The sequence below is a fragment of the Carassius gibelio genome, chromosome B19 (assembly GCF_023724105.1).
Source record: "Carassius gibelio isolate Cgi1373 ecotype wild population from Czech Republic chromosome B19, carGib1.2-hapl.c, whole genome shotgun sequence".
Taxonomy (NCBI): domain Eukaryota; kingdom Metazoa; phylum Chordata; class Actinopteri; order Cypriniformes; family Cyprinidae; genus Carassius; species Carassius gibelio.
The window spans coordinates 15,194,218-15,217,444 of record NC_068414.1 but is presented as its reverse complement, the minus strand read 5'-3'; the positions used below and the strand labels follow the sequence as shown (position 1 = coordinate 15,217,444).

The 23,227-nt window shown below is 40.7% G+C and overlaps 1 protein-coding gene across 2 annotated transcripts; it reads left to right on the top strand.

The window, feature by feature from the left end:
* The first annotated feature begins 2,855 nt into the window (after positions 1 to 2,855).
* On the top strand, positions 2,856 to 22,442 carry LOC127979540 (protein PRRC2A). 2 transcript variants are annotated; one of them, XM_052585068.1, is made up of 16 exons: positions 2,856 to 2,995; positions 8,482 to 8,633; positions 9,912 to 10,089; positions 10,374 to 10,470; positions 10,683 to 10,758; positions 10,979 to 11,122; positions 11,289 to 11,539; positions 11,654 to 11,736; positions 11,842 to 11,990; positions 13,760 to 13,862; positions 13,952 to 14,159; positions 15,093 to 15,633; positions 15,820 to 16,055; positions 16,250 to 16,538; positions 16,621 to 16,843; positions 16,989 to 22,442. In XM_052585068.1, exons 2-16 carry the CDS (start codon positions 8,519 to 8,521, stop codon positions 19,948 to 19,950), a joined length of 5,655 nt encoding a protein of 1,884 aa, XP_052441028.1. In that variant the 5' UTR covers positions 2,856 to 2,995; positions 8,482 to 8,518; the 3' UTR covers positions 19,951 to 22,442. The 2 variants fall into 2 exon arrangements, with proteins under 2 accessions (XP_052441028.1, XP_052441029.1); XM_052585069.1 differs by having other exon boundaries at positions 2,921 to 3,151.
* The last annotated feature ends 785 nt before the right edge of the window (positions 22,443 to 23,227 follow it).

The following is a 23,227-nucleotide window of genomic DNA, read 5'->3' as shown; positions in this document are numbered from 1 at the left end:
CATATTTATACATTTATTTTGGCATTTTGTTGTTTTTTATTTACTTCAAAATGACTCTCTATAAAACTCCAGATGGCTACGATAACCCAAACAACCACAGGAATCTGCAGCAAAAGAGAGTAGTTTTATTTACATAATTCAATGAGCACAGTTCATTCACTGTCAGCTGCTGTACCGTCAATGGAATGAGCTGCTTGTCTTCCACTCACTCTGTGAACAGAGCAGCGGGGAAGCAAGACCTCGTGCCCGCGCAGGACACTACCGGTGACTTTTACAGAGTGCTATGGTTTGTCCAAAAAGTTGCTAGACCTTAGACCCGCCCTGACTGAGTGAGCTGTCATCAGTCCACCATTGTTTCACTGCTGGAGCAGATGAAGACAAGAATGACTCCTAAGTGATTGAGGTGTTCTGTTGTTAGATGTTTTAATGAACATAACAGTCATCATTTACTCCTGACATCTGAGCCGCTGAAGATGCAGTTGGATTGCGCCCCCAATCTAGCTAAATGGGTCTATGGTCACACAAATCATTCGTGATCCAGCCTCACCTACAGAAGAAGTGAGTATAAGGTTTTTCAATTAATCTTTGCACATCACCTTTTCTAATAATGTGTTAAGTTGCAAGTTTCACGATGAATGCAGCTGAAGTAAACAGTCTCAGCAGCTGGAAGAGAGGGGCGGAGTCAGCAGAGCTCATTAACATTTAAAGGAAAATGTTACAAAACAGCTTGCTCTGAAAAGAGCTGTTTTTTACAAGCTTTTTACACTACCATTGAGAAATTTGATCCAAACTATGTTACAGACTTTTTATTAAGACTCTGAAACATCATACCAACTTGTGGAAAATGGGCATCTGATGACCCCTTTAAAAAAAAGGTCCCCCAGATATTGTTTTAGTAAAAAATAATGTTGATGACAAATCTGTTTAAGCTCAAGCAGTTATGATACGGTACATTTAGTTGATTAATTATCTAGAGTTATTCATGTGACTAAAGTAAATTTTTAGGCTGTCAAAATGTAAATGCCTCGACAACATCTATAGATCAATGTCAGATGAATTATTTAAGTGCATTTTTATCTGCCAGTGGGTTAAGTAAAATACTATTGTTTTAAGAATATTTTACCTACCCCAGTGGCAGATTTGACTTTTTCTTTAAGCAAAATTCATTTAAATTAGTTCTTTCTAATATATATCCACTCCTTGTCTGAGCTTTTGTTTATTACCTACATACATTGGAAATGTGTACTCATTTTTCATTATTACAATATTTTAACATTTTATAGATATGCATTTAATAATTTAGCTGATGCTTTTATTTAAAGTGGCTTACAAAGAGTGCTGTGACAAGTCTTTGAACAGGCTATAACTGATCATTCATTAGTATAAATTTATGATTATATACATTTATGATTATCAAAACTGGCTCATGGCATCTAAACTACCAAAAATTATTCAAAATGATTGTGCTTGACATTTTTTCCCCCTCAAAGTATACAGTATGCATGCAGTCACACAAACTCATTAGTGAAATCTCCACCCGGTGGCGCAAAGGCACCGCTCATATTTGTACACTGACATAATTTTCCCTTTTACCTGCGTAACTGATGAAGAAATAACAAAAGAACAGCCCACGCTTGTCCATGAAAAACTTTTGAGTTAATTGTTTAATTATTAATTGAAAAGGGGGGGATGTACATATTAAATAGCAGCAATTCCCTAACCTTTCCAACAATTTTGATGAGAATAACCTCAAATTAAAGCTCATATCATGCACTTTAACCCCAAATTATTAATTATAAGCCCATTATATAATTTAAATATGTTTTGGTTAACAGCTAAAATAATAGAAATTGTGTCAGTGGATCTGTCTGTAAATGTCAATGATGTTCAAACAGGAGCTCTTCATCCAATACAGTCACATTCTATTCAGTAAGAAAGAAATACTTTACATTTATTTTGTTGATTATTTTTCCAAATTTAAACTGTGATCAGAACCAGGATATCCTGGCTTAGATTTAAATAATCTTATTCTATATCACTGAATGGTTTTCAGCTTTATTACAGTATCATGTAATAAAGATGCAATAGATTTACTATATATATATATATATATATATATATATATATATATATATATATATATATATATATATATATATACATATATATATATATATACATTAAATCTAATCTTCTCTAAAATTATTTTGGCTGCAATATTACTAAAACAGTATTAGCAAAATTTGAAATAAGCAATTATTTTGTTTTTCATGTTGTTAGTTTAAATGTCACCCCACAGTATGATCAAAGATACATTACACAGTGTCTGTGAAATGCTTGTGGGTGTTTAGCACATTCCTATGCAAATCGATTTCAGTTCATGTATATTTCATTGCCTTCATTATGCAACACCTGTATGTATCCATTTACTGCAATCCAACCACTGTTCTATACTCTACATAAGCCTAAGGTACATTTAATATTTAAAGATACAGATTTGATATGTTGTATGCATTGACACTACCATTAAAAATAATAATTGTTGTCAGTGTAATACTGACTTTCAAAAACATAATACCCAAAACAAGCTAATACCATATTTTTATCTAACCACTGAAACATCTTAGGATCAGGATTTTGTTTTCAGCGCAAAACAAAGTGATTCATCTTTCATAATATAATCATGCTGAGTGAGAAGATATGATCTGAAGATCCTTGTCCTCTCGGGCCATTCATAGCAGACTTCTATCACTGAGCAAGAGACGTGCTTTACATATGTAAATTATATTTTAACATATAAGATCGGATTGGTCAAAAGATAAGTTTAGAACGTATTATGTTAATTTAGCCCCGCCCCCTCCACGCGCATCCGCCCCTCTGCGCCACCATCCTCAGAAGCCGTTGACGGCTCTAACAGTGACGGATCGACCTCCACAATATTATTTTATTTTTCCTTTTTCATTTGTTTTCTGGGAAAAAAGAAAAAGGAGTACAAGTAAGCCTCACCGCACACATCCGTCCTCAGCAATCCTCTTCAACACATAATCCTGTTTTGAGCTTTTATGAACGCTTGTACTAACGGTAGGGCACGACTATTGCTAGTAACGTTAGCTCAAAGATACAACCTCGAAACAAGTCGGGACAAGACCAGGTTAGTAGCTGTGTCTAATGACCATTCGAGGGCACTGAAGAGGTTTATTATAGCGGTGTTTGTGACCGTGATGTTGGGGTCCAGCTGTACTGCTTTTCAACGGTCGGTGTCGGCTAACGTTAGCATGCTATCAGCATAGCTTGTGTTTGTGTCACACATCTTGGTGAAGATGTACCATATCGTCTACTAATAAGAGCATGTGAGGTTTAAATTTACACCGCTAGCCGTTTTAGCAGGTTTTATGTAAACGTTGACTTGAATTAGTATGCCTACATTGAAGAAATAACGTGCGTAAGACGTGCTTTGACCGAGACTACGTGCCAGACAAGTGCGTTGTTTTGGTTCAAATAAAGGCTCCGTTTGAGTTGTCTGCGTAAACAGAAATCGACTCGCACTCTAAAACCTTTGAGCTCCGGTTCTAGATGAAGCCCGTGTCTTTAAATCGTCACAAATCCCGATGCTAATGTGCTCGTAGCTCTGGCCTCACTTCACCGTCGCCATTTTGTTTTGTTCTCGCCATCAAATCCTTAAACTTAGTCAAACCCGCGGCATCACTTATACGGACAATTTCTTTCCTCCGTGTTAAATAAGTCACCTTCTCCAATTTATCTAGTCGAGGGCTAGATTACTGCACCTGTTTGAAGTGATGTGTTATTTTGAAGTTATGTGTATTATGAAACCCTCCTCCCAGGACGAAACATGGAGGCCGCGGCTCCAAGAAGCGAGTGAACCAGTCAAAACAGACAATTAACCGAGCTTATAATGTATCAGACACCCGGTTTTATACCAGATACCGGGTTTTTCTTAAGGTTAGATTAACTATCTAAGCGTTTTTGTGTAAAGCTGCACTTTGCCCATAAGGCTAATTGGCAAAGCGTGTAAAATAATCTCTAAACATCTCCTGTTTGCCAGCGCTGCTTCATGTCGTGTAGAGATTATTTTACAGGCTTTGCCAACTGGCCATCGCTGCTATTCCTAATCTGCATCTGCCCCAGTCGATGACAGTGAGGTGTAGCACACTGCTGTGGTGTTTGTATGTTTAATAGAGAAACAGAACGGTTTAGGACTGTGCTCTTCACTAACGGATTGTGCGCTTTATTTATTCATGTTTGGTGCAGTTTGGGGTTTGGGAAAGGTCCTCAGCCGAATTCGAACTCGGGACGCCCTTATGCAGACATTTAAGAATGTTTTAGCGTCATATTAAGAATATTGGCTCATTTAAAAATTCTAAGAGTTGATAGTTGTTTAGAAAAAAACTATGGTTGTCATTGTATTTTTTTTTTAATGAGGAATGATAATAGCCCTGCCTGTATTTTATGTGCCCATATGGAGGGCTTTGATCATTCTGTGTCATCCTGAATGTCAGACTGTAGAAGAAACACAGTGAAATTTACAGTAAACAAATGGCAGCTGTTATTGCTACAACCTTTACATCTGAAGTATACCCACAACTTGAATTGAAACAAGTTCAAAGACTATTTTATCGGCCCTAGCTTAAGAAGAGAAATAGCCTATGTACATGCCTAGAGACTGAATGAATAATGCGCATGTACATATCGTAACTGTTTTTACAAAATAATATTTTTATATCTGACGGTATCATTTAAAAAAACGTGCACTTTCAAACCTATTTTCAAAAGTTTGCATTTTCCGGCCTCCTGGAATGTGTTTGTTGTGTGAATAAATGGCCAAAATGCATAAAACGTTTGTTTTTAGTTAAAAACACTGTCGTTTTCACTGTAATTACTGTAAAAACTGTATTTCAATAACTGATTTGTCACAAGGAATTTTGGGAGTGTAAGTTTACAAGTTATCAATGCAAATTGTGAGAAGACTGTTAATTTTTACTTTAAACAATCCATTAATTTAACTGTATTTTAGTCTGACAAAATATCCCAGTAAATATTTTACATTTATTAGCTAAATATTTTTTTTAATCATTTAATTGTTTTTATAGAACGAGAACTTGCCATTTGACCAATTAACAGGTTTTTGCCCTAGCGTGTTTGCTGTCTTTTACTGTTCAAATTACACATTAATTTTTTTTTTTTTTTTTACATTTAAATGAATCCTTTAAGCTGTTTATTATTATTTTATGGAGAGTCTCTTGTGTTTTCCAAATGGCTGAGCTCTGTGAAAACAAATGGGAAATGAACACGCAGAACCAAGCTGTCCAACATCTTTATTCTGTGACTCCATCACTGTTTTTTAATAAGTTGCTTTGTATTTAGGGTTACAGATTGTGTAGTGTACCTTCGTGATAATTAATCTACAGGTGGCAGTTTCAGTTTTTGTCATAATGGAGGCTACTTATGTGGTTTTGCAAATGTTGTCTAGTGTTTGACACAAGACTTTTGTAATGAATATCACAGCGTGGTGAAGAAATGCAGCTTTCTGATTTAATGGTGTTAGCCGGAGTTCATGACTTCTTTTTGTTTATTTTAAAATCAGAGATTTTATGACTGTGTGTGATTTGAGAGGTCGTCACTAGCTAGCAGTAAAGACTGCCCTGGTGTTTCTATGGATGCAACACCTCGCAAGGCAGAAACAGAGGAACATTTATAATGCATCTCCATGGTAACACTTGGCACAGCTGCCTTTTTCTAGCCTTTAAAAAATATGTGCTGTCATTAATGGTTGACTTAATGAATCGATAAGCAGTTGTGTGATGAATTACTGTACAGAAGGAAACAATTTAGAGGAAAAAAATGGGTTTGGGTACTGTTTGAATTAACTTGCTGCTTGTCTGATGGCTTTGTGCATATTTCAGTCTGGTCTTGCGTAAACATGGGTCATGTGCTGTGAGATCTCATAATATGGGACACCCCAGTATCTCGGTTGATCTGAGTTGGTTGAGCATGATACCTATGAGGACCAATATAAACAAACTGAACAGTGATATACAGAATGCAGTTGGCCAAATCACCAGTAAAAGTCACTGTTCTATGGTATTTATTGATTTGATATCAGTATTCTCATTGTTTTAACTGAATTTATGCATAGTGTAGCCTTCCTAATTAGAGCTGTAATCGGGCCTTAAAAGTTAGGCCCGACAGGACCCGAGCCCGACAGGTTTCGGCCTGAGCCCGACAAGTGCATTTTGATTGACAGCTATTTTAAAGCCCGAACCCGTTTACAGCCCGACATTATTCAAATGTGCGCACGCACACAGCTCTTTTGCCTTTTGCCAACAATGAGCAATTTATTCATGTTTTAACATAATTTACTCATAACTAACGTAGACTAGACCACTTGGAAGTTGGAATAAAGAAATAAAATAAGTCCTCTGTGACATCGTAACATCTCAGCATTCTAAACATAGGCTCATTTAACCTATAAATAGACCAACGCACCAATAAAAACGAGTCATTTAAAAAAAATTTAATTAAGATAAATTTTAAATTAAGATGGGTATTTGGCAATAACGAAATTAAGATAAAGGCTCCGCCGGATTTGCTTTATTTAATAAAAGAATAATGCCAACATTAGCGTAAACACTCTGTCAACATTATGCATTTAAGACTCAATGAATATTTAGTTATCATTTGAAAAACCTTTACTCACAGAGATTAGGCTAGGTCTACATGTTTATGTGGAGGAAAATGATTGAATCCACTGTAGATGTCTTCAGCGCGTTCCTGCGCTCACTGATGGTGCGTCATTATTCACTCATTATTCTCATTATAAGCATGGTCAAAACTTTTCCACACCTAAGAGTTTGCTTTAGTTGCTGGTGCAACCAAAACGTAATCACCAGAGGCAAGCCTCCATTACACCTGCTCAGCATTCATTTTCGCATCTTTCTCGCGCTAATTGAAACACATCACATGACCGCTCGTTCACCTCGCAAGCCGGAGCGCAAGCCCGAGCCCGGCCCGAGCCCGCGTAAGATGATAGAAATTAAGCCCGAACCCGTCGGGTCCCGACGGGTCCCGTCGGGTTCGGGCAAGGATCTTCAGATCGATTCCTAATTTTAAAAACAGTTTTCAGTTTTAACTCAGTTTGGTTAGTGTTGTAATAATTACTATGCCTTTGTGAAGAAGCCATAACATTTTATTAATGTTTTATGAGAATTTTCTTTGAGAAAAGCATAATGGCAATGAAAACTGACAATTATTTTCCTCAGAATGCCAAAATTAAGGCTTAGCTATTTAAGGAATATGTTGGATTCAGTATGACTTAAGCTCATCTTAATAAGTGAATAACTTAAGGATAATCTTTAAAAATTTGTGTGAGGTTAAATGTAATGGGAATCAGCAGAGACATGCCAATATCGAAAATTGATTGTATTACATTTACATGCTTATTCTTATTTATCTGTATTGCATAGGCCTTAGCTGCTTTTTGCAGTTGTCATTCATCTAGTCTTATTCGATGGGCCGTTCACACAGAACATGTTTTTTCATTCCAATGTACTACTTTCCCATTGTTTTTCTATGTAAACACATGCTAGACAGATGTGTATGTCTGTTGTGCTAATGTCATTTGCAGTGTCTCGCACATGAGCACCACATTTAAGATGCCATGTCGTGTTAAAAGAATATCAACTTTTACATGCAGCGCCACTCCTCAATGTCACTTCCAAAACTGTTGACCAATCAGAAAACCCGGAGGTGAGGCAAGCATTGAAAGCTTTTGTTTACAGCAGCAAGTGGCTATGACTGGTTTTATTTGATGTGTTCGTCTCTGTGCTTTTTAAAAAGCTATTCCCGAGCGTTGCATCTCGTGTTTTAAGATTTAAAGATGCATTCTGTGTGAACAACCTCCAAGTGTGAATTTGGTTGATTAGAAATCAATTATTTGACCTAATTTCAGATTTAAGTTCCATTCACACCAAGGCAGTGTATATAAAACTTTAATAATCATTCCAGTTCCAATTCCGTCTATCTGTGTTGGTGCTGTAGGTATCTCTAAAGTTTGTGTTGTGAATGGACCTTTTTCTTTGTGGTGTTCAGTCGCCATTTTCTCAGCGATATTTGGAAAAAATGATATAAATAATGAAGTCTGTCGTCAGAATACCCCTACTCATACCCATGTAAAGCTAATAGATAGTGTAGCTTTCATATGTTGGAGGATATAAGAAAAAGTCTACACAGACAAAAATCCACCCATAGAAATGACATTAGTGATTTGGGTCTTGTGTAAAGTATTTGCCAATATGGCCCGTTTCAGTAAATCATAAACGATATCAAACACACTTCTTTTCATGCCTACACTTGGCTGTTCAGTTTAGCATTCATTTTGATCCTGAAAACATGGGAATGCTTGAAAGGGGACACCTTTCGACTCCGCATCACGCTCTCCCTTTTCACTCTCTCTTTCTCTGTCAGTCTCAGGACTCACCATACTCAATGAGCGTACAGCGCAATGTCAGAGCGCTCTGGGCAAACGGCAAAGGGGAAGGATGGCAAAACCAAGTATGCGTCTCTCAACCTGTTTGATACCTACAAAGGAAAGAGCATTGAAGCACAGAAGCCTGTTGGTGAGTTTGCATTGACTTAAAGCTTATGTTTAAAGTAATTTGTCTCTACCTGTTTGTAGACACGATCTTGTGTTAATCTCAGGTCAGCATTAAATTAACATGGACCTTGATAACTTTTCTAATGCACATTTCTTAATGTTCACAATTCTGAATAGTTTTGAACACTTTTTTTCAATGTCTTTTTGAAATCAGAAATGCGTCACATGAAATGGGTTTGCAGATTCTATTTCTTGGTGATTATATCTATATTTTGTCATTGATTTCAAAAGTTCAAAAGTTTTAGTGCCTATGAAATCCAATTTAATAGATTCTATTTTAAATAGTAATGTATTTCTGTCAGTTTCTTCAGCAGAACTTATATGTTGATTGGGTGTAGGTGTGTGCAACATGACACATTTTGTTTGTGGATGATAAAATGTCTCTACGATCTGCTTTTGAAGAGAGATTGTAGTATTGTGGTACAGTTTGCCTCCGTCTCAATATACTGTTCAACATGACACTAATTCACATCAAATGTTTGATTGAAGAATGTTTGATTGGACTGATGCAGCTCATATTTCTTTGCTACAACTGTGTAATACAGCGGTTGCATATTTAGACAGTGCAGTTCTTTGCAGTGTGCAGTATAAGAACATAATCTGTCTGGCCTTTCTGAAACAAAAGCGCTTTGTTTATTGATTTCTACGTTTCTTAAATCCCACTCTGGATCCACCCTAGTGTTAATGAAATCATTTCCAGTTGTGTCCGCATCGTCTAGGGTAGCTCGCTGAATTTTTGAGCTATGACCTAAGACAGAGTTTTTCTTGTGTCCATCGTTTTCCCTGCTTATGTTTTATTCAGTAGCTGAACTACCAACTCTAAGCAGCTGTCCCTCTTTTCCAAAATGCAATTCTCTCAGCACTCCAGGCTGCTTGGCTCCAGGGAACAAACAGGGGATTGAGAGTCAGGACAGATGTGTTTTTCAGCTTCTGAAACCGCCAACGACTGCTCTTTGCAATGCTCAACCTATTTTGCATGGGCCAAGTCTGTCGTGAGCGTGTTAAAGTGGGATTTTTGACCAAGTCAATTTCGAGTCCACCACTTGAAACAAATCAACAAAAGATAGTCTTGCTCGTTTCACTGGCCAGCCAATCATTCCTAAGCCATGATGGATGAGGGATATTGATGATCTTGTGCATGCTGCAGGCTCTCCTGCTTAGTCTCAGGCTGCATCCCTTGAGACGGTATTGGGTTTCTGCACTTGTTTATTTACTTCTCCTGTCACTGTTCTACTTTCAGTTGCCCCTCGTCATGGCTTACAGTCTCTTGGTAAAGTTGCCTCTGCACGGCGCATGCCCCCCCCAGCCAACTTGCCTAGTTTGAAGGCGGAGAACAAAGGCAACGACCCCAACGTCTCGCTCGTTCCCAAAGACGGCACAGGATGGGCAAGCAAGCAGGAACAAGCAGACCCAAAGAGGTGAGGCATGTTCACCATTCTGAAGGAGCTACATTACATTATTCTTTGAGTAACTGAACAAATATAAAAGCCCTACCAGCTCCATCACAATCAGTACAACAGACAGTATGTGAGTATGTGCTCTAATGGTACATCGTTTTCACTATGGACCACCCAGATTCTTAAATCAGTTTGTTTGTATAGAAAAAACACTGTAGACTATAGAAAACTGCAGTCTGATTGGATACATGTTCATACCTGCCATCTAATGTCTGTTTTTTTTTTTTTTGGATTTTTCCCTGTAGTACCGATGTATTGTCAACAGCGCAGCCGGAGTCGCAGCAGCCTGTGGTCTCACAGACGTCTGCGCCGAGCATGCCGAGAACACCCCCAGCTCAAGAGGTGCCATCACACAAACATGAATAATCTTCTACTTTATGTACTTGTTTTTCAACAAGTCTGAGCTAATGAAGCCCGCATCTCACTGCTGTAGTTGTTGTATGACCAGTGAACATGTTTATGAACTCAGGATTTTTGGCTTAAATGTACATTAATTATTCTTTGTGTTACTCTGGTACATTGTTTGGTTCTTGACAATTATTTATGTATCTTAGGCCCCAACTCAAGCTCTAGCCGCAGGGCCAAGGTCCTGGGCTCCGGCCAGTGTTACACATGGAGTACAAGGAGATGGTAAGCTACAGCACCAAGACTAATGACTACATTTCTCAGTAAGGAATATTAAGAAATGTAAAGTTATGGTTGTTTCAGTGCAAAATAACAATGGACACCTGCTGTAAAACTAAAGTTAATCTTGGTTTCATCGTTTTATTCTTGGACAAGAGAGGTGACGTTTCTAATGAAGTATCTTTATAAATGAAAGATATTTAATTCCCTTTGCTTTTCTTCACAGGTGGAAAGGGATCAAACCAACCGTCGCCATTCTCTCGCGAGGAATTTCCCACCCTGCAGGCGGCTGGAGACCAGGACAAAGTTGGCAAAGAACAGGCCACTGCAGATCAGTGGTATGGGCCAGGACCAAGCCTCCGCCCCCAAAGTAAGCATGATAGCCCTTTTCTTCTTTTGATAACTGGTGTGGTCATTTGTATCTTGGAGCTTGTGTTGTTCATGTTATATTTGTTATCTTCTAGTGCTTCTGATTCGTACTGATTCACATATGCTCAGCAGTTCCTCAATTAATAATTTGTTGCTTTCTGTTCCAGACGTAACAAGCTGGCGGGATGGTGGGGGCCGGGGATTGGCACCCACCCTGGCTGGGGAGGCAGTTGCGGAGGGCGGTGCTGGGGGAGCCATAGTGATGGAGGGTGCTGCTGGGGCCCCTCCCATCCCACAGCAGAATGCATCTTCTCATGGCCCGCCTAGATCTTCCCCAACCGGCAACCCCGCGCTTCCCCTCCCCCAGCCACCCATTGGCCCGCAGTTCCAGGCTTACAGAGGCATCATGCCTCCCTTCGTAAGTTTTGTAACCTTTTCCATTTTGGTCAATCTATAGAGAATGTCTAAAACTGTGATTGATTTGTTCAGTGCATTTATAGCCTTTCTTTTCTTTCTGAATGTTTTTCTCTAGATGTATCCACCATACCTGCCCTTCCCACCGCCTTATGGTCCACAGGGACCATACAGGTACCCACCCCCAAATGAGGCCCCTAGGTAAGAATATTTATATTTATACTGAGTAGAAATGAATCTACTAATATTTATTTCCACAGTCATCCAGTTGGCTTTCCTAACTTTCTTCCAATTACTTCTTGCCAGGTTTTCTAGGTCACAGGGTGGAGTAGGGCCAGATGGGCGGCCCCATGGAGGCCCCCGGGGTGAAGTGGTAAAACGCCCATCCATCCTCAAACAGGATGACCTGAAGGAGCTTGATGAGCTGGACCATGATGGAGATGAGGGCTGGGCTGGTAAGAGGAATGCTTTCCATTACTCTGGCACATAAGAATGGAATAATTGGGTAACTCGCCTATATTGTGGTTGTTTAAAAATTGACAGTGGCTAAATGTTAGTAAGCTAAAAAAAATAATTACCCAGCATTTTTATTGCTCTTTCAGTATTGGTATAGAGGTAAAACTTATAACAACGGTAACTACAGGTGCATCTCAAAAAATTAGAATATAATGGAAATGTTCTTTATTTTTTTTTGTCATTTAATTAATTTAAAAGAAGCTAACTTTCTTATATTCTAGATTCATTGCTCACAAACTGAAATATTTCAAGAGCCTTTGTTTTAATTCTGATGGTTATGGCTAAGAGCTTACGAAAATAAAAAATTCAGCATCTCAAAAAATGAGAATATTTTCTCAAAGATCAATCAAAAAAAGATTTACAAAACCAGTAACCGAAGCAGGTTTAATTATGCACTCAGTACTTGGTTGGGTTGGGTTGGTTTGATAGCGGCCTTCAGCTCCTCTTTATTGTTTGTCAGATGTTACTTATCTTCCTCTTCACAATACCCCATAGATTCTCTTTGAGATACAGGTCAGTTGAGTTGGCTGGCCAATCAAGCACCGTAATATCATGGTCAGCAAGTTTGACACTGGGCAGGTGCTCCAGTCCTGCTGCAAAATGAAATCAGCTTCTCAGCAGATTGAAGCATAACGTGCTCCAAAATCTCCTGGTAGATGGCTGTATTGACTTTGGACTTGATAAAACACAATGAACCAACACCAGCAGACATCACTGTTCCCCAAATCATCACTGACTGCGGAAACTTCACACTGGACTTCAAGCAGCTTGGATTCTGTGCCTCTCCAGTCTTCCTCCAGACTCCAGACCTTGATTTCCAATTGAAATGCTAAATTTACTTTAATCTAAAAATAGGACTTTATAGGCTTAGGCTGCAATTCGAAATTTAATATTTTTCTACGTTCGATCTAAGTCATAGGAACTAATTCTTAATTCATGGCCACGAAATCTTTTATTTCCCCCCACGTTTACCACAGTAAGAATGCGAAAACAGTGATTAAAACTAGTGAACTACAATTAAATAAACCTTTGAAATTAAAGGGTTAGACAGCAAGGATTTGGGAAAAGAAACAATAAATATTAGTAAATTCCTGGAAACTTGTGATCAACTGGCAGAACAGAACATAAAGCAGCGTATGGCTTTAAATGAACAGCATGAATGCAAACGTAGTCACGATGTAACATTTGCGTGGTAACCCATTATTTCTCTTATAAACAAAGCTTTGTACCTTGTCATACTCGCATTAAAAGGTTTCATGTGAGCAGCTGTGTTTTCGTAGCACCGCCGACAAAAGCGTTTCTCTGACCAAGTGGTGCAGCCCCACGAGCCACAGTAACATTTGGGATCATTTTATTTTAAATGGCAATAATGTAAATTGCTAAAATTGCAATTGTGTTTTAAAATACAACAACGAGTACAATGAAACCATTTAAAGAGGTGCGTTCAATGGTCTCTGTGACGGGATCAGAAACAAAGTAAATGATACATGCTAGGGCGTGCTCTCTTCATTTTATCAAATGATTATAATCACATCTATTCATTTTACAGTCCTGCTATTAGCCTTTTATTTACTGCAATAGACACATTTCGCAGGAATAAGGTTAATGATTAATTGATCGTTAATTTAAACTACGATGGATCATGGAAATGTTAAAAAATTGACATCCCTAGTAGTAACCTTTTCTTGGTGATTTGCTTCGTTTCCAGGAGCACAGGAAGAAATTGACTACTCCGCAAAGTTGAAGTTCAGCGACGATGAAGGAGAGGATGATGGGGAAGAGGAATGGTCTGAAAACAAAAATGGATCCCGGTAAGCATTTTCTAAATATTTTCCCGTTGGTTGATTAACTTAACTTTTTGCACACTGAAGTTCTTTTTGAAAACCGTTTTTATATTAAGTTGTAACAGGGAGCCAAGGGAGCAGCAGAGATCCCAAGATGGACCTGCACCTGTTTCACGTTCCCGGGCATCCGACAGTGGAGGGGATTCTCGCCGTACCCCTCCTTCCTCTGCTGAAGATGGCTCCACGTCCCCCTCCAGCAAGCCAGGCTGGGCCGAGGAGGGTGGAAGCAGCTGGAGCAGTCAGGCAAATGCAGGATCCTATCAGGTATGCATCTCATCTCCCCATCTAGTTACAAGCTCTTGGTACCACTGGCCTTTGCCAAAGCACGTGCAGTTACTGTGAGGACAGGAACATAGTTGTGGTGTTTTCTGGATGACTCGCTGATTTATACATGTACCCCTATGCAGGGGCGTAAGCCTGGACTAGGTGGCCCCACCAGGTCCACTTCTTGGACAAGGGCCCTATTCCTGCTTTTGCCAGGTACATGGGGAAAGAGTCCAAGAAATGGTGAACTTTAGTTAAAGGGATCATATGATGCGATTTAAAAAATTTTCCTTTCTCTTTGGAGTGTCACAAGCTCTTGGTGCATAAAGAATATCTGTAAAGTTGCAAAGACTGAAGTCTCAAGTATAAAACGCCCCCTAAAACAGCTCGTTTAAACACGCCCACACATCTCTACGCCACTATGTGGGAAGATTTGCAAAACGCCGCCCAAATGTTCACGCAAAGAAAGAAGGCATAACTTTTATTCTCTCTATTTCCGTCTGTGCCATTTCTTGGAGAAGCTGTGTGTATCTTTGTGAAAGTGAAACTACTTTGTTTGGCCTTCCAAAAGAGCACGATATCTGCTTCGTCATGCCTAGAGCTGATCCGTGCTGGTTGCTGAGGAAATACATCAACTTTTCGCTGTGGATCGCCAGATCAGCTTTCACTGTGGATAAAGCGGAGTCCAGGCGGGGTTATCATGCATCATGCTGCAACTCCCAGTCGCTCCTTCATCGAATTCGCCGGCCATTCCTTGTTATAGCCATATATATGTGCATATAGCTATAATGTACAATATGTGGAAAATGTTTTTTTTTTTTTTTTTTTTTTTTACCTTAAATCACAAACACATTTCATTACACCAAATACACAAAATTATGTTCTTTTTAGCAACATCATATGACCCCTTTAATAAACCACCTTTTGTTACAGGACCGGCCTTCAAACCAGTCGCCAATCTCAGGCCCCATCCTAGCCCCCCAGAAGCCCAGTGGTGCCCAGGCACAGCAGCAGGGGGGGGCAATGCCTGGTGGGCCGACTCCTCCTCCCTCCAATGCCCTGCTTCCCCAGCAACAGGGCGAGGATGAGGATGAGACATGGCGGCAACGAAGGAAGCAGTCATCAACTGAGATCTCTGCTGCGGTAGAGCGTGCCCGTCGGCGGCGTGAAGAGGAGGAGCGGAGGATGCAGGAGGAGCGCCGTGCTGCCTGTGCAGAGAAGCTGAAAAGACTTGATGAAAAACAGCAGCAACAGACTATAAAACCCAGCACCCCCAGTGATGCTCCGACCAACAGTCCTAGTCCTTCCTTGTCTGCACCTGCTTCATCTCCCAATGTCAGTCAGCCACCATCACCCTGTATGGACTCTGAAGACCCTCCTCTATCATCTTCTCAGGGAAGCGGTGCAACACTAGGATTGAATATTAATAACAGACAGCGGGCTGGCAGCAACAGCAGTCATGACTCCAACACTGGTTAGTATTACATAAATAGTTACAAAATTTTTTCTGGTTGAATGGGCGATATATTTCTTCATTGTTCTGATACTTCTTGGACTTTCCTTGGTGAATTTGTTGTAGAAGTTGATGAGCAGATTACAATATTTGTTTTAAATAAGTTGAAATGTAATATGTAACATGTATGATTTCTTCTTCATTCAGAGTCTCCGCAAGCTCTGCATCCTCAACCCACCCAGCATCCACAAACCCTGGATGTCCCAGTGGCTGGAGATGCCAAGGAGGAACCTGTGGTGCATATCCGCACTAGAGGTGGAGATGACACGGTGAAGGTGGTTGAAAATGTTGGTGGAACAGGACGGCAGGGAAGTGGTCCATCTGGGCAGGGCTTTTCCAAGTATCAAAAATCACTTCCTCCTCGTTTTCAGAGGCAACAACAGGTTTGTGTTTGTGTGAGTCCTTATTTTCAGGAGTTATGTAAATGTGATTCTTCTAATAGGAATACACTACCTTCACACCAAAGTTTTTTAACATACTAACAAATATGTCTTTATACTTGGATACTGGGTTTAAAGTTAAATATAAAAACAAAATATTTTTTGTATAAAATGTGGTCTGTATCATTTGTGAACAGGAGCAACTTCTCAAACAGCAGCAGCAGTGGCAGCAGCAGCAGCAGCAACATAACCAGGTTGCCCAAAATCAGCTCCAGCCTCAGAATCAGCAGGGCCCCTCTCCAGGTACCACACCACAGTCTGGGCCCAAACAGCCAACCCTTTACCCTCCTGGCTCAATGGGACGTCCTCCACCTCTGGCTATGAACTTCGATCCCCGTTGGATGATGATGCCCTACATGGACCCTCGAATGATACAGGGACGTCCCGCACCCATGGACTACTACACTCCCAGCATGCATTCATCTGGTTAGTAAATAAATGAGATCAACTGTGAATATAAGTCAGAGAGTCTTGGTTTCCAGAGATTATAGAGGCTTTTATGTTACAGGGATGATGACTCGAGAGCGTTCTGATTCTGGTGGCTCTGGGTCAGATCCATTTGATAGGCAGCAGCATGGTGGACCCTCTCATCCCCATCGTGGCACACCTCCAATGGATCCCAAACTGGCTTGGGGACCAGATGTTTTTCCAGGGGGTACTGAGGGTCGAGGTCTAAGCTCCCCACTACGGCAGAAAGCTGTTGAGGAAGAGGAGGCTGGCAAAGGTCAAAGGTAACAAGAAGCTATTTTAAAAATGAGTACATATGTAAATACAAAGTTATTGTATTTAAACCAGTTTCTATTAAAATCCTTTATTTCAGATTTCTTCAGTTTGTTTCAGAAGCATGTTACAATTTTCTTTTTTTAATGTTCCTAGAAGTGACACTCCTCCAGTGCTTATGCGGGAGGGAGGCACAGCTCCCATTCAGCCTCCCAGCTCTCCATCTGGCACATCCAACCAAACCTCACCACCTCTTGGGATTCAAGTTGGAGGACAGGGTGCTAGCCACCATGCCCATCATCAGCCCTTTATGGGTGGGCGAGGAGGTTACAGTAGCTACCCTGACAATGGATCCAGAATGGGCTCCCACTTGCAGCAAAGGGCCAGCAGTGGAGGGACACTGCATGGTTTTGGCCACCAGGAGGGTAGTCAACAGAGCCAAATCTGGGGGACTCCTCATCCCCATTATGACCGTAATGGCCGTTCTGATCACTTCACCTTGGAGACCAACTCGCATCACCAACACCATGGTCCCCCCACTCACGTCCCTCATTTCTCTCTTCATCCTCATAAGCATGAGAATGGCAGAGAACGAGAAAAAGGGGGGGAGCCAAAAAAGAGTGACCCTTCACCTCCATTCCATCAGCTGTCCCTTTCCCCTTCCTGTTCATCCTCATCATCTTCCTCAGCTAGAGAAGATGGTATTGGAAAACAGTCTTTACATAATCAGGTCCCACAACCAATTGAACATGATACTGGATCTGGTCATGCTTCAGGAAGGAAACAAAATCAGCCCCAGCAGCATTCTGTGCAGCAACACCACCCTAAAGCCAACTCTCGCAGTCGGGAGCACAAACCTGAGACCCACTGGGGCCCGAGGCCTAGTAGCAGTAACGTGAGTGGGGGCTCAACCCATAACAGAAAGGCACCAGGCTCTGGAATGAGTGGAAATACTGAAGAACCTTCAAATCATGGGACTGAGAACAAATCCTTTACTCAATCAGATGGCACAGCCAAGCGAGCAGGTCCAATTAAGAGACCAGTACTTAAAGAGGTGAAAAGAGAGGGTGGTGAAGGAGGAGGAGAAAAGTCCACTGGAGGCTCTGGTAAAGATAAAGAACAAGATTCTAGCCAGACTTCAACCAAACAAGAAACGGCCTCTGGGGCTCAAGGCCCCTCAGGACTCAGTGGGAAAGATGATGCCGCCTCATCAAATAAACACAGAACTGGTGGAAAGGAGCGAGGTAACACTGGGGCTTCAGGTAAAGGATCCAGAAATGGAGAAGGCTCTATCCAGAATTCTGGCTTTCCAGTTCCCCAGTCCAGGAGGGAAAGAGAGCATTCCGCTGAAAGAGGGAGCACAACTTACCATGCATCTTCGTCCAGAGGTAGCCGATCCAATCGTGGTCGAGGAGAGTTCTACGGCCGAGGCCGAGGCTACAGAGGCACTTACTCTGGCACTGCAGGTGGTGGCAGCCGTGGCAAAACAGGTGGCAGGAGCAACAGGGATTATAGAACAGCTGCCAACAGTGGCTACCATTATGCATCTTCTAATCAAGAATACAAGCGAGAGGCATCATCTGGCAGTGGTAGGCATGGACATGGGGGCTCTCAGCCAAATCCGGGACGTGCTAGGAACCGAAGTGAGACTCGAAGTGAAGGCTCTGAATATGAAGAGGTGCCAAAGAGGAGGAGACAACGGGGATCTGAAACAGGCAGTGAGAGTGCTGGTAGTGACCTTGCTCACTCCGAAAAGGAAGACCGCAAGCAAAACAACAAGACTGGTATCAGAGGAGAGAACCCTACAACAGGCCCTTCATCTTCTTCAGCTCCAATCAGAAACTCCCAGACAAGAGTGTTCACACCAAGGGGAGTGCCCTCTAGACGTGGCAGAGGTGGTGGAGGTGCTGGAGGAGGTCTCCATAGAAGTGGAGGTAGTGCTGGAGGGTCTGGTGGACACAGATCTGGACCTGGCCCTGGATCTCATGGCTGGTCTGCAAAATCTGCATCTGTGCGAAAGCAACAGACGTCCTCACAGCCACCCCCTCCTAAAGATTCAGGCCGTGGAGCCAGTGTTGACAAGAAGAAAGCTGCAGACCAGAGTCAGTCTCAGAGTCAAAGTGCAAATCCCTCCGCACCTAATCCCTCTGTGCCTATAGCTATCCAACAAGGGATCACTGAGAATGGAAGTGCTGGAGCCCCACTGTCCTCAAGTAATGTTCCTTCAAATTCCTCTGGCACTCCTGTCCAGACTCTTCCTCTGTCTGCCCCTGATGGAAGAGGTTTTCCTAACCAGGGATTTGAGCGCCCCCCTCGTCGCAGACGCCACGGACGATCTCAGCATCAGCAGGACAAGCCTCCCAGATTCCGCAGACTTAAGCAAGAGCGAGAGAATGCAGCCCATATCAATGGAAGCAGTGGAATTATTGAAATCGTAGCTGGACAACAGCAGCGACCTGCTTCACCTTTGCAGAAATCCCTGCAAGAAAACAATAGCGCTCCCAACTCATCCACCGCAGCTGTTGCAAATGCAAAACACAGTGTGTCTGCAACTTCTACCAATAATAATAACAGCAGCAACCTTGGAGGTGGAAACCAAAATTTCAATAGCCACCACCACCATCACTACCAGGGCAACTCCCAGTCGCACCCTCAACACCATCACAACCATAACCCAGCTGGGGGTGCCAAATCTCCAGACGTCTCTAACCAGAACTCTGATCAGGCCAATGAGGAATGGGAAACAGCCTCTGAAAGCAGTGATTTCACTGAGTTTCGAGAAAGAGGGGGTGGGGGAGGGGGTAAACCCTATTCCTCCCACCATCATCATCATCACCACCACCATCCATCCGGAAGAGGTGGTGGAGGCGGTGGTGGGGGCGAAAGAGAGATGACAGCTAAAGAATTGGCCACCAGCAAGAGAAGCTTCTCCAGTCAGCGGCCTGGAATGGAGAGGCAGAACAGAAGGGTTAATACCGGTGGTGGTGGTGGTGGTGGTGGAGGAAGAGGCCCCAGGGGTCCGCCTGGCGCTGGTGGGGCGTTCGGTGGAGCTGGCAATGGTGGGGGCAATCGTGGTGAGAGGCGTGGCAACTGGCCCTCTCCTAAGAACAGGAAGTGATGCTTTGTTTTTGTTTTGTTTTTTTCATTTGGAAATAATTCAAATTATTCCCTCTATCATTGGCCACTCTTTTCTGTAAAACCTCTTCTCCCTTAACATGTTAACACTTTATTATCATAAAAGATTAGTTACCAAGACCATGAACACATTCTAGTTCTTTAGGTTTATAGCTATTTGTCCCTTGTTTGGAAATTCACACTCCGTGTCCTTTCACGCTACCATTAATCCTAAACTCTACTGAGATTTTACATACTACACCCCATTTTAATGGAAATATTTGCTGACTGAAAACGCATTTGACCAAATGGTCCATTTATGTTGGCATATATAAGCACAAAATGACATCAACCTAACAAAGTTGTGCTTAGTTTGTTTATGCTGGGTATGCACACATTGTGTTTGTTTGTGTAAGAACTGTGGCTTGAAGTATATATGAAAGGCCAAGGTTGTTATTATGTACTTGTGTATTCACATTACATGTTGGATTCTGGAAGTTGCTCTTTTAATGAGAACAAATATATCATAGATTTGTTTTCCCCCATTTTTAGTTGTTAATTTTTCATTTCAGCCTCTTGAAGGTGAAGATCTATATATATATATAATTTTTTTTTTCTTCTGCAAAGCAGGTCATTAAAATCCATTTTTAAATAAAACTCTCTTCGTTTTTGGTTCAAACTCACATATGGTGTTGCCGCAAAGTATCTCACCAGTGCTTTTTTTTTTTTTATTCACTCTAATGCCCACTTTTCAGAACTATGTGGTGTATTTTTCCTTATGTTAAGTTGTAGGACCTCTCTGCTTATTGCTTTGGGTTTTCAAATAGTTTCATTAGCTGTTTTGGCCTCCGCATGAAATTGTAGTCTAATAGTGCACATTATACTTGTTAATATTATTAGACTGTGGTCTTAATTGAACGTCCTTCAGAAGTTCCTCTTCATGGATCACATCATTTTAAGGTTGTTTCTCTTGTGATCAAATCAAGTGACTCTTAGCCTTGGTGTCAGATTCTCATTAAATTTGAAGTTTTTTTTTTTTTTTTGAGGTCATCCGTTAAAGATTTTCTTTTGTCTTGCACTTAAAGTCCGTAAACTCCAAAACGCACCTTTAGAATAAAGAATGTTCAGGGTTTTTTTTTTTTTTTTTTTCTCCAAAAGAATAGCTGTGTATTGGGCATCTTATCTGACTAGGTGTCATACTGCAGTTCCAGGTTATTGAATATGACAAGTATTGTGCTATTATATTCCCTTAACCGTTCTAGGGAGTGTAGAGAATCACTATTTGACCACCCTCTGCGTTGTAAATTCCCTTTCCTTTTTTTTTTTTTTTTTTTTTTAAGGAACCTACACAAGCTGTTTCTCCAGTGTGTATTTCCAAAGTCCCCAAAAACATGTCTCAGAACTATGAGCAGCTTCTTGCTCACATCCTCAGACTTAACTTCAATTTACCAGTCATGTCATTGAGACCCAAGTCAATGCCAAGGAGTCTGTGGCCCTTTTTGAGTAGTGTTACAAAATGAGACAATGGTTCAATGTGCAGTATGCCAGAAGTCAAATCCTGCCCATCCAGGGAGCCTGTGCCCAGGTTATTGAGAAACAACAAATGCTTGATGTCTAAAAAGAAATGGATCAAAGCATTGTCCCCTCCTCGTTTTGACCAGCATCTGTATCCTGATGGTGTAAGTTGGGGTTTGTTTGTTTTCTGGGAATGCATTGGTCTAATGAATAGCTTTGAAATAATAAGTAGGGCTTTCAGATGAAATGTATGTGTGAGTAGGGCATTTAAAAAGTATGTGTGAATTTATATCTGATCAATACAGGTAATGTGTTCTTTTGAAAATAGGACGCTTTTTGAAGGCGAACATGAGTCCCAATTGCCCACCTTTTCTGACACTATTAGGATGTTTATTTTATCTAGGGTTGTGTGTATATGTTAATCCAAATGAAGTGCAGTGGAAAAAAAATGTTAAATCGATATATATATATATATTTTTTTTCCTACTTGGGAAAAGAACTAAAGTTGGTTTATTTTGCTTTTCTTGCAGACGTTTGCCAAGCATGGTTTTTGTCCTCAGATACAGCTTGGTTGGTCTATTTGTTGGAAGCCGTTCTCCCATCTGCTTTCAGTGCTGTTTATCATCCCTCTTAAACCTAAACCATTGATGTGGTCACATTATATGTACCAATATCAAAAAAAAAAAAATTAATAGCAATGTGTATTCCTTCAAATACTCAGAGATTGTATTATACTTATAGCTATACCAAGGTACCTGAGGTTGTTATTGCTGTCTTAGCATCTATGGCTTATTATTGGAACCTTGATCTACACACATGTATGTATATTGGTATGCATTTGAGTTTGTCCGCCCCAACTTACATTCCCACACAATTGCCATTTTTAAGTTCAAGGGAGCAATGTACAAGCAGAGAAGTGTCTTATTATAATAAAAAGTATACAGAGAAAAAGTTAAATAAAAATCTTTTGTTTTAATGGAAGATCTGTGGTTTGACTTCATTTCATCAGTGTCATTAAGAGCATGCTAAATATGAATTAAGGCGTTTTGAGCCCCCCCCCCATACTTAGATACTATGTCCATCATAATTTCATTGATTTCCTCTGTTTTAGGTAAACCCATTTTACAACAATTACTGCTAAAAATGTGCTAAATTATTGCTGTAAACATTAAATATGTATTTGGGTTGACCCAGGTGCATTCCAGGAGGGAAAATACAGCCATGCATTGTAGAATTTATATTTGCATATTTTAGCATAAACCTTAAAGGGGTCATTTGATGCTTTTTTTAAAGATAATTATTTTGTTTGTGTAACAGAATATGTTGACATGCTTTACTGTTAAAAAACAGTATTTTAAATACTGTTTTTCAGATACTGTACATTATTGTAGGTCCTCTATGCCCCGCCTCTCTCAAAACCCGTTGTTTTCTACAAAGTCCCTCCTTCTGCGATCTGCTCTGATTGGCCAACTGACCCAGTGCATTGTGATTGGCTGAACACTGCAAGCACTCGTCGGAAATGTAACGCCCCTTTCCATAATCATGAGTTTCATCTTTCAAAATAAATGTAAAGACAGTTAATAATGTCCTTAGTTTTACCATTAGTTCAAGCATGAAAGGGGAACAGAGTGATGTGACAGGCACAGTGATGAAGCTTGTATGTGTTTGCAGTACACAAGCCACGGACACACACACACGATGCGCAAAACTCAGATTTTGAACATTCAATAGCAAATACTTAAATTAATAACAAAACATACTTACAG

Excerpts from the sequence above, each read along its gene's own strand:
- LOC127979540 (XM_052585068.1), top strand. The coding sequence starts at position 8,519 with ATGTCAGAGCGCTCTGGGCAAACGGCAAAGGGGAAGGATGGCAAAACC. Across the intron at positions 11,737-11,841 it reads CCCCCAAATGAGGCCCCTAG|GTTTTCTAGGTCACAGGGTG; the intron begins GTAAGAATATTT and ends ACTTCTTGCCAG. Across the intron at positions 14,160-15,092 it reads CAAATGCAGGATCCTATCAG|GACCGGCCTTCAAACCAGTC; the intron begins GTATGCATCTCA and ends CTTTTGTTACAG.